The sequence below is a fragment of the Physeter macrocephalus genome, unplaced genomic scaffold (genome assembly GCF_002837175.3).
Source record: "Physeter macrocephalus isolate SW-GA unplaced genomic scaffold, ASM283717v5 random_325, whole genome shotgun sequence".
In the NCBI taxonomy this organism is placed as follows: domain Eukaryota; kingdom Metazoa; phylum Chordata; class Mammalia; order Artiodactyla; family Physeteridae; genus Physeter; species Physeter macrocephalus.
Genome location: NW_021145576.1, coordinates 56,164 through 67,335, shown reverse-complemented (window position 1 = coordinate 67,335; position 11,172 = coordinate 56,164). Strand labels below are relative to the sequence as shown.

General features: G+C 53.1%; 1 protein-coding gene and 1 long non-coding RNA gene across 5 annotated transcripts; one reads left to right on the top strand and one right to left on the bottom strand.

The window, feature by feature from the left end:
- Positions 1 to 936: 936 nt before the first annotated feature.
- On the bottom strand, positions 937 to 9,145 carry FABP3 (fatty acid binding protein 3). Of its 4 annotated transcripts, none has more exons than XM_007128467.2 (4): positions 8,134 to 8,304; positions 4,835 to 5,007; positions 2,792 to 2,893; positions 937 to 1,253 (listed from the first exon to the last, which is right to left on the bottom strand). In XM_007128467.2, exons 1-4 carry the CDS (start codon positions 8,204 to 8,206, stop codon positions 1,200 to 1,202), a joined length of 402 nt encoding a protein of 133 aa, XP_007128529.1. In that variant the 5' UTR covers positions 8,207 to 8,304; the 3' UTR covers positions 937 to 1,199. The 4 variants fall into 4 exon arrangements, with proteins under 4 accessions (XP_007128529.1, XP_028340793.1, XP_007128528.1 ...); XM_028484992.2 differs by lacking the exon at positions 937 to 1,253 and adding an exon at positions 9,059 to 9,145 and having other exon boundaries at positions 2,636 to 2,893; positions 8,134 to 8,223; XM_028484993.2 differs by lacking the exon at positions 937 to 1,253 and adding an exon at positions 3,856 to 3,986 and having other exon boundaries at positions 2,801 to 2,893; positions 8,134 to 8,284.
- LOC114485001 (uncharacterized) lies at positions 8,399 to 10,620 on the top strand. The gene is made up of 2 exons (XR_008616651.1): positions 8,399 to 8,740; positions 9,410 to 10,620. It is a non-coding gene; the product is annotated as an uncharacterized lncRNA (long non-coding RNA).
- Positions 10,621 to 11,172: the final 552 nt, after the last annotated feature.

Here is an 11,172-nt window from a genome sequence, read left to right as displayed (position 1 = left end):
TGCTCACTTTTTCCATTCCCCCTAACATGATTCTACTACGTTAGAAGTGACAGCCAGTGGTCACAGCCAGAAAACCATTGTTCGCAGTGACTGAGCTTGTGTGTGACGTTCCGCCCGATCACTGAACCAGACAGCTCAAGCCAAGATCATTGCTTTACTTTGTATTTACTACAGTGTGAATCAGTTGGTTCCATTTCAGGTCTCTGCTTAAACTCCTGGCCCTAAACGGAAGTGTGCTTGGTTTTAAACTTACTGAGCGTCCTTATTGGTATAATCCCTCTTCCTGTAACTTACAGACTTAAAAGTCACTGAGGCTGCATTAGGTGACAGAAAAACATTTAACATGTTACCTTAGACCTTGGAGAGCGGCCCAGCTAAGGTACAGCGCCAGAGGCACTAGCAAGTCACAGCCTTCTTAGATCACTTATAAGCCCTCACTTCTGTAATGATCAGATGATGTCTCTCCCAGGGCTGATTAGAGAACCAGTAAGAATTTGAACCATGAGTAATGGCCTAGCACATAGGCAGACGCTCAGCAGTCATCTTCGCCAGTGGGCATTTTCTCCCACTACCACTGGCACAAGCCTGGATCCTGTGTCCTAAGCCTTTGTTCTGAAAAGAGAGAGACCACAGCATTCCACAGAGAAGAGCAACTGTCCAGACCCAAAGGCATTCAGTGCAGGATGGACCTGAGGTGACAGTTCAGAAGCCCCACCACTGAGTGATTATTCCAGGTTGGACTAGCTCATTTGGCCATAGGGAGGGGGCAGTGTAAAGGGAAGTTGTAGGTACAGCTGTTTTATTTTTTGTACGTGTAAGGTGATCAGCTATCACTGTCCCCGAGACTCCATTTCAGTCTCTCATCCAGTGCTTCTTCCTGAGTGGCAGTCATTTCTGCCTACTCTCTGACACACACAGAAACTGAGACTCCCAGAATCATGTCACCAAAAGCAAAAAGGCAACTGGGTGGCCTAGGTGCTGCTTTATTGACCTCAGAGCACCCTTTGGGTGCAGTTAAAAAAACAAACATACACAATGAGAACAGAACTGGATCCAGGCTGGTGCCACCTGACCCCAGGAGAATTTCCCCAATCAAGGTGGATTTATACAAAATGCCAGAGGAAAAAAATGAGTCAATCTGGTGCTGAGTCCAGGAGTAGCCAACTGGCAGAGGAGCAGTTGTTGAGGGAGTGGGCAGGTCATGCCCCTTTCTCGTAAGTGCGAGTGCAAACTGCACTGCAGTGGGTGAGTGTCTGGAAGAAAAGACAGAGTCAGGTTAGGGCAGGGGTGTGGACACAGAAGGTATTGGGAATACTCTCCACTCTGATGGAGAGAGCCCTCTACCTTCATGCTAAAAATTTTCATTTACTGCCTACCTACTACGTGCCAGGTACTTTACATGTATTTTTTCCTAATGCTTACACCAAGTCTTCTTTTTTTTTTGGCCATGTCACGCAGTTTGCGGGATCTTAGTTCCCCAACCAGGGATTGAACCTGGGCCACAGCAGTGAAAGCACCAAGTCCTAACCACTGGACCACCAGGGAGTTCCCCCAAGTCTTTAAGTTAGGCATTGTAATTCCTCTTGTAGAGATTTGGGGAAATGAGCTTTCAGGGAGGAAGTAACTTGGTCAAGATCCCAGAGTGTTTCTCTTTCCCTTGTACCACTCCTCTCCCTTCATCTTTAGTGCCTAAGGTGGTGCCTGGCACATAGTAGACAAACAGGTGAATAAAAATGTCCAGAGGCTCTTGGGAAAGGACTTTGCTAGGCCACCAACTCTCCATTCTTTCCCTAACTTAGGGTAGTGCCAGGGCCAGAGACCTGAACCCCCAACATCCTGCCTGGCATCATAGAGCCAGGCCCATGGTTTCACCATATCTTAATTGCCCAGTGAGTATTTGGTACTGTATATCACATTCCCACCAGAGCTAGGTAACTCATTATTAACTCTGCAGCGCCCCCTGCCCCGTGTAAGTGCAAGAATGCAGTGACCAGGTTACACTGACCCAAGAAGGTCTGCAGTGAAGATGCTGAGGCGAAAACCTGAGGCCCTACAGAATAAGGAGGCGAGATCACGGGTGGCTGCTGTCTCCACCCCTGGGGGGTGTTCAGTCAAGGCTACATTCTTCAAGTGAAGTCCCCAAGTTTGTCCCTAAACAGACAGATCTGCCAGCTCGTTTGTCATTTCCAACCCAGGCCTTAGGTACTTGCAGTAGGCCAGGCATGGAAAGCTCTGAGAAGAGGTGAGCCTGGAATGAAGTAGAAATGACTGTGCTGTCAGTTGGGGCCCCACCGATCACCAGCCTGTCCCTGCCCAAAGGCTTGGGAGATGGGAGCCTCTCCTATGGGCCTGGAATCAGATTTGGCCATGCTTTCTACCTCTCCCTGGGCCAAGGCAATGCGGCAATGCAGAGGATGAAACTAAGGCCATGGAGTGCGCCTACTGTAGTGGTCCCACACCAGTGATGCTTTGTGCTCTGCATCCACTGTCTCCTTCAGACTTCCCAGCAGCCCTACAAGGTTGGTGTTATTAACACCCACTTTACAGTTGGACCTGGAGAAAGTGACTTGTCCGAAGTCATGCACCCTATAAGCTGAGATTTAAACCGAGGCTTGTGCAAGTCCAAAGCCACTGCATAGAAAATTCCTACCTAATACCACCCAGGCCTGCCTCCACCCTCCATTGTTCCAGCTTCCATTGGTCCCACTGATGACCTTGGCTTTTCACAACAGGCTTGGCTGAAGGGGCAGTAGAAACCAATTGGGTGAGGCTCCAGAGTTATCCATCTTACCAGGATGAGTTTCCCAGAAACTACTTCCCGCACAAGTGTTGTCTCTTGTCCGTTCCACTTCTGCATGTGGACGAGTTTGCCTCCATCCAGCGTCACAATGGACTGTGGAAAGAGGGTAGAGGCCTGAGCTGAGATCTGAGCTAGGATTGAGGGGCAGGAAGGGGTCTGGTCACTGGGGCCACAAAGGACCCAGCCTCTAACCCAAACTATTGACGGTGCTAGGATCAGAGATCAGGCAGCCCACCTCCAACCCAGCCCCATAGGATGTCTAGTTCACCACTGCTGCTTGGCCGGGGCAGGGGCCTTCAGCTGTTGGGCGAGTAGGGAGAGGCAGACAGTACAGTGGAGAGGAACAGCCTGGCTCTGAGAAGTGCCACCAGCCTTCAGGATGGGCACTTATCCCATATTCTAGGTGATGCCCACAGCCCAGTCCCACTAAGATACAGAGGCGGGGGACCAGCCTAATCCCTGGGAAAGACTGGTGAGGAGGAGTAATCCTGAGACTCTCCGGCCAAGTGGTGATCACACATAATGTTTAAAAGACCCTTGGGGACGGGAGGTATTGGAAAATTGGACCCTGCCCTGTATTCCTGCTCCTCTTGGTCCATATCAAGTGACCCCCTTCAGCTGACAAGTGGGCAGCAACTGCCAGGTCCTGGGACTGCGGGCCCTTGGAGTGTTCCACAGCCCTGGTCAGATGTCCTCTTAATCTTTTGGGTGCTTCCAGCCTGCATCAGCTGGCTCTCATTTGGCAACTCTCCCAGGTCTCTCTTCTCTAGAAATCTGGGGGCTCTAAGCCAGGCTAGGGTACCCTGACTGACCAGGGTTCAGTATAAGAGTCTGCAAAGGCTGTGTGTATGTGCTTGGGGCCAGTGGGTCAGTGGGTGTGCACCCTTACCACCACCTGCCTCCTCATTCTCATTCCCCTAGCTTTTTGTCCATTCAGAGCAGGTTATGTTTAGCCTAGGCATCCCAGAGAACTACTGTTGTGTTTAACTGGGGTTCTTGCCCTTCAAGAAGGTAGGCTAGTTCAAGGAGGTAAAGGCATGCGGTAGGGCAGGCACCTCTCTCCAAGGTAGGCTGCCATCTTTGGGTACCATCCCATCTCTGCTGCCAGCTTCCTGTATGATCCTGGGCTGGGCTCCAGCTTCCTCCACAGGGAGGAGGTTAGACCCTCTCCTATCCTTGGGAGCAGCTGTGAGGAAGAAGAAACAGCTGAGGAGCTGAATGGAAAGGTCTGGTGGAAAGGTACTGCTATAGGTACACCCTGTTGAGGGCAAAACCCCTTAGTTCTCTCTCTTCCATGCCTGGCTCAGTGGCTGGGAGGCCTGAGGCAAGCTGCCAAGACAGCCACCACCGGGTGACAAGTCCTGAGACTGGGGGCAGATGTACTCTCCCTCCCCAGAAGGAGAGGGGCTAAGGCTTGGTGAGAAGACACTACAAACACACCAAACACAGCGCTCCATCCAGAATATAGCTTTTCCTGTCTGTAGGCTGGCAGCATTGGAAATGGTTTCTCAGGGTCACTGGCCAAGCCCTGGAGGTGGAGGCTGGAGAAGAGGAAGCATCTGAGTAGGTCTCAACCTCTTGTCCCCAGCTGTCTCCTTGGCTCCTGAAGGCCAGAATGACCTTTCAGTGGAGGACCTTGACTTCTGGGCATTGTTCCTAAAGCACCTGAGGTCACAGCCATGTCCACATAACTCCCCCCATCTATGGAAGAGGAAAGAAAGCCAGAGCTGTTGCATGCCATGCACAAGGTCACCCAGCTGGAGCTGGCATAGACAGTGAGGTCAGACTGTCCTGGCTCTGTGCTGCCCACTCCTGGAGGCAACAGGTAGATGTTTCCCAAGATGGGAGGGAGGAGAACAAGATAGGACTAACATGCATTTAGCACTCGGGACATCCCAGCACTGCACAGGCGTTATGGACCTCATTTGCCACTTGAATCCCCCATGATAGCCTACCCCTCAAGGTGCAATAATAGGGTGCCACCCTATTCCCCTTTAGGGCCTTCCATTCCCCATGGACCCTTCCTCGACTCACCTTGACCTTCCTGTCATCTGCTGTTGTCTCATCGAACTCCACTCCCAGCTTGAAGCTGATCTCCGTGTTCTTAAAGGCGCTTTGTGTTTTTATGGTGATTGTGTCCCCATTCACTTCGATGATTGTGGTAGGCTTGGTCATGTTGGCCACCTGCCTGGTAGCAAAACCCACACCTGAGGGCAGAGGTAAGGGTGTGAGTGTTCAAGGATTTTCCACCTTTGAAAGTTTTTACCCTGAGATGCACTGGTGCTCTTGTCCCCCATGTATGGTAACAGAGACATTTTCAAAGCCTCTTAACCATGATCTAGGAGGTAGGCAAAAGGCACTGTTTGTCTCAGTGTGGAGATTTAGGAGAGGCCTAAAGTCGTAGGTTGTCTCGGTGTGCAGATTTAGGAGAGGCCTAAAGTGGTTGGCAGTCAGGACTCCAATCCAGGTCTCCTGGTCTAAGGCTCTGTGGGAACTCCCCTCCTGACCCAAGCATGGCTTCCCTGAGTGCTGCAAGAGAGTGTGGAACAAAGAGCCCTGCAGGTTGTGGCTTTCCTGAGATCTGTCCTTTTGCCTCCAACCTCCCCCTCTGCTCCCAGCAGCCTCTGCTGAGCTGTCCTCCAAGGGCAGAGGCTGTGGTGAGGTGGTGCGTGGAAAGTCTCCAGATGTGCCTGGCTACATGGGTTGTTTTACTTAATGTTTATTACAGCCCTGAATGGTGGGTTTTATTATCCCCAATTTACAAATAAGGCTTGGAGAGTGAAGTGACTTTTGCCCAAAGTCAAAGGGTAAGTGGTTGACCTAGATTTGAATTTAGGCTCTAAAACTGTTCACTCTTCCTCCTGGGCCATCCTGCCTCCCAGCATGTACTTCATCTGTGCCCTACAGCCACCAAGTGTGCCTGAGATCGCTGGTACTAACTAAGCTGGGCCTCTTTGTCCTCTGAGAACTCTTGGTTTAAAACAAGAGGGGCGGGCTTCCCTGGTGGCGCAGTGGTTAAGAATCCACCTGCCAATGCAGGGGACACGGGTTCGAGCCCTGCTCTGGGAAGAGCCCACATGCCGCGGAGCAACTAAGCCCGCGCGCCACAACTACTGAGCCTGCGCTCTAGAGCCCGCAAGCCACAACTCCTGAGCCCCCCTGCCACAACTACTGAAGCCCAAGCACCTAGAGCCCGTGCTCCGCAACAAGAGAAGCCACTGCAATGAGAAGCCCGCACACCGCAAAGAAGAGTAGCCCCCACTCGCTGCAACTAGAGAAAGCCCACCCGCGCACAGCAACGAGGACCCAACACAGCCAAAAATAAATAAGTAAATTGATAAATAAATAAAAAATTAAAAAAAAAACAAGAGGGGCACAGGCAGCTGTGCTGCTGCTGGCCCACCCTGCCTGGCTACTGAGGGACTTGGCCTTGCCCCCTGTTATCAGAGTGAGTCAGGCCAATCCCACTCCGCAGCACAGAGCAGGGCCTTGTCACTGCACAAGGAGCTCTGTTTACTTAGGACTTATCCAGAGGTGTGGAGTGTTTGAGGAAGGAAGGCATTGTGGAGTGGATGAGAGACTCAGCTAAGAGAACGTTACAGAATTAGGAGTCTCGCGGAAGAGATGGGTTCTACTTAGAAACGAAGCTGAAGCTATTTACTGAGAGCTAAGGAAGGTCTTTTCCCCCCCATGGGTATCTCATTTTTTCCATCTGTACAACAGCAGGCTAGTTGGATTCTCAGCCCCCTAACCCAGGTTGGGGCAAAATAAGGGAGCAAGGGTGGTAAGGATGGTATGACTCACTTCAGGGACTCAGGTCTTCAGTTCTAATGTCTGCTGGGAGACACTTGGGAGAGGAACTAGCTATGGGCATTCCACCTTCCCCAACAGCTGCCCAGGGTCCCCTGCTTCTCCAAGAATTACTACCTTCCTGGAATCATCGGGCATAATGCTCAGCATAGAGTAGGGGCAGTTGAGCACTTTGGCCTTAAAAGCCAACACTTGTGGTCCTTATTTCAGGGGTCAGGAACAGGTGGGAGGTGCCTGGAGTGGACCCCCCACCCTTTCTTTGGGTAATCCAGCCCCCCTTCCCTGGGAGGAAGGCATGGAACCTAGCTCAATCATGAACAACATTCCAGTTTTCCCTATCCTAGCCTGGGGACTAGGATAATCTCATAGCTGGGGATTCCAGAGAAAGGATATCACCCTCTTTGTCTAGCCCATATTAGAAGGGGAAGGGCTGAGGTCAATGCTTAGTTAAGCAGTTCTTACCACTCCCACCCCCGGAGTCCATAATGGGAACTGCTCTGGGTTGCCGATCTAGAAATCTAGGTTTTCATATCAGCTCTGCTGTGTAATTGATTTGACAAGTTTCTACTCTCTCTGGGTCTTGGCTTCTTTAGTCCTCCTCTGCAAGATTCTTTGAATTTTCATTCTCCCCCATCCCAGCACCACAGCCTCCTAGACCAAAGACCCTCCCTGCCTTTACCAGGTCTTGGCTTTGCTCCAGGCCCCTTTGCTATACCCCTCCACCAGACACCTCCCCAGTGAGCAGTTATCCTTGGGTTGCAGCTGGTGATGGGGTCTCTTGCCCTACCCTACCGCTAGGCTGGTTGGTGAGAAAGAGGGCACCCTCCAGCGACAATCCTTTACCCTAACTAACCCAACGTAGAGGGTGAGGGATTGTTGCTAACTATGCAGGCCCCTGTCTCAGCTCCTCATATCCTGTTCAGGGCTGTTCCCCCTTCCATCTTCTTCCTCCTGGGGATTCCCTACTTTAGGCCATAGGACACTTCCCATCAATCTGCTCCCTTTCACTGTTCAGTCTCCAGTTCCTAGACCACCCGTGCTCCTCTTCTTTTCCTCCCTCCCCTCCCGTTTTATCCAAACCCAACCCCCAACCTCCAGATCAGAAGCCTTTCTTCCCCGAAAGCGCCTCCCTGCCCCCACATCGACCGACACAGCTGCCTCCTTGCCCGGGAATCCCTCTTGCCAAGTTCAGAACATGAAAGCCCCCTCCCCGTAATTCCCTGGCGGTCCAGTGGTTAGGACTCTGCGCTTCCACTGCAGGCGGCAGGGGTTCCATCCCTGGTCGGGGAACCAAGATGCCGCGTGTCGCGTGCCGTGTGGCGGGCGCGGAACTGGGAGAGACCCCTCCCAACAGGCCTCGCATGCCCTAACGCAGGCTGCCACCTTCTCCTCATCCCCGGGTTCCCCAACTTTTACCGGGAGGGATGCAGCAGGCGTGCAGGGTAATAGCCACAGCTGGAGCGCTGCTGCGACCCGGCACGCGGCCAGCCCATCCCCAGCCCAGCATCCCGAGCCGCCCTCACCGATTGACCTCATGTAGTCATCGAAATTCTTGCTGTCCACTAACTTCCAGGTGCCCACGAAGGCGTCCACCATGGTGAGGCTGGGCTAGGCTGAGAAAAACGACAGAGCACGCGCGCAAGGATTCCGGGACCTGCGGCTCCCAGCCCGCGCTGCCGCTTTAAAAGGCCCTTGCGTCACGTGACGGGGCGTGGCCCACACCCCGCTCCCGAAATAGGAACCCCCAGGCAGGCGCTAGCTATCTTGGGGCTGGCTGCCCATCCCCCAACCCGCCGGGGGGAGGGGGAAGGGGCACCCGGTGGCGCCCGGCTCGACTATGTCAGCGCGGGTCCCGGGGGTGCGAGTCCCTGCCCCGGGCTGGTAGGACCTACTCCCTTCCCTGGCCTCAAGGCGCTCTTCAGAATCTAAAAAGAAAACAGTTGGGGGCACGGTGCCCGTGAGCTGGGGCGCACGCCAGGGACATCTTCCCTCCCCTGGTCCCTCCCCGAGCTTGAGGTCAGAACAGAGATGAGAATCTAGAGGAGAAAGGAAACTTTTGGGCTGATGCCCACGCCGGGAAAGCTCTGGCCGACTCTTCGCGGCGCAAGCATCTCGGTCTTCATTTTACAGGTGAGGGGTCCAGGGCTCAGAGGGGGAGGGACAAGGTCGCAGGAAATAAGGAGTGAATTGGAGTCAAGACGGCGAGCCAGGTCTAGCCGGCCCCAAACCCTGCGCTCTGCCGCCACTCCCCACTGCCCGGTGGAGGGGAGAGTCACCGGGGGCAGCGAGTGCCCTCCGCCTGCTCCGGGCAAAAGCGTGACCCTTCCCGTCGCGCCGCGCCTTGCTCCTCACGTGCTCGCCCCTGCCTGCGAATGTCTCCCGCGGGAGCCTTTCCGCCCTGCGGTCCAACTACCCCTCCACCGTGCCAATGCGCCAGGCTTTTCTGACCTCTACGCACAGCTCCGAGCGTTTGCTCCGGTGGGGTCGGCCGTTCCTTCCTCACCCGCCTTGAGAAATTCTGTCCTTCCAGCTAGCTCTTCAAGGCTCAAGGACAGCTCCCCGTTCTGCCTGACTGCTGCGGCCCTTCTCTGACCTCTGCACACTGGCAGGCAGCCGGCACTTCCAGAGACCGGCAGTCACCTACCTTGTTTGACACTACAGTGTCCAAAGCACTTTTAATAACAATAAGATCCACCTTGTATTGCTGTTTATTGCATGCTGAGGGCTTTCAGTGCATTGTCTTACTGAACTTTTAAAACAAAATCCCTGAAGTAGGTGTTATTTTTATCCTTTTTACAGATGAGCATACTTGAAGCTTAGAGGAACCCATTCATTTCTTAATCCAGCAGTTATTAAAGCACCTACTTTGTGCCAGGCCCTGGGCTAGGCTCTGGAGAGACAACCACGAACAAGACACACGCTCATGAAGGAAGACGCAAAACCTAAGGGAGTGGTGCCCAGCTGAACTCGGGCCCGCAGAGGTCCTCACAGAGGGGCCCAGGAGGGGCCTACCAGCTCTGCCACACGTGTATCAATACAGAGTGGTGGGCTGCCTCCCTGGACCTCTGTTTCTCCATGTGGAAGTAGAGAACATCTGCTCCCTTCCCCTAACTTTCTGGGAGGAAGGCCAGGGAGGAAGAGCCCTCTCTCCCCCAAGGTCTTGGTTCTTTTGGACAGGTCCACTTGCCAGAAGACCAAGGGGGCTTATTTCTGCCAAAGCTGCAGGACAGGCCTCAGGGCTGGGCACGGAGCCCTAGTGACCTCACTGCCGGAGCAGGTACAGGGGGAGGAGGGGGATGGGATAGTTTCTAACTCAAGGGCACAACCTTTAGACACAGGGCCTCCTCTCTCAAACACTGAGTGGCTGAAGAGCCAGGGACAAGAGCTCTCTCCCTACATGGTCTTTATAAAGCAGTGCTGGAGAGCTGGGGCTGGGCTAACAGCTGCTGGCAGATAGATATGGGTTCCAGTTCTGATTCCAGTGGGTTCTAGCCGTGGCTGTGGGCAGTTCACTTAAGCCACTCTGAGTCTCAGTTTCATCTCGAAAATGGAGGAAATGACAGTATTTACCGTATAGAGGTGTTGGGAGATCAAATGAGATAATGCATTTAAAATGCTGTACAGTGGTTAAGAATCCGCCTGCCAATGCAGGGGACACAATGTTCGAGCCCTGGTCCAGGAAGATCCCACATGCTGCGGGGCAGCTAAGCCCGTGCGCCACAGCTGCTGAGCCTGTGCTCTAGAGCCTGCAAGCCACAACTACTGAGTCTGCATGCTACAACTACTGAAGCCCCTGCACCTAGAGCCCGTGCTCCGCAACAAGAGAAGCCACCGCAATGAGAAGCCACACACCGCGACAAAGAGAGTAGCCCCTGCTTGCCGCAACTAGAGAAAGCCCGCATGCAGCAATGAAGACCCAATGCAGCCAAAAATAAATACAATAAATAAATTAAAAAAAAATTTTTTTAATGCTGAGCAAGGTAGATTGAATAAATGTTTGCTTGCTGCTACTGCTGTTATTATCTCCATGGATGGTGCAGGACTCCTAAGACCTGGTATCAGCTCTGCCCCTCACCTGCTGGGCCACCCAAGGCAGATTGCTTTGCTTCTCTAATCAGCTTTCTTATTTCTAAGACAGGATTAGAAACTGCTGTGTCTGGGAGGAAGGGGCTATAGAGATCTTCAGGGTGGGCTGAGGGGGACGCTGCCAGAAAGTCCTTTTGCTTCCTCTCTTGGGCCCTGCCTAAGTTGAGCAGCATGGTGCTTTGAGGAACTCTAGACAAACCCCAGACCCATTACAAACCTACCCATAGACAAACCTATTCTCGCTGCCCTAACCCCATCTCCCCACCTGGCTCACCAAAGTTGACGCCTAGCCGCACCCTATCTCCTTTCCACGTGACTTTTATCCTTATCCCTTCTAGGTATTTGCAGCCTTTTCCTCATCCCTCTGGTTACCTGCACCCTCCCTGCCCTTTTATGCTCACTACATTTGGGGAAAGAGGGGCAAGGGGAAGGAATGTGAGCCCTGTCCCTTTTCCTGCCCCCCTTTTGTGCCCCTG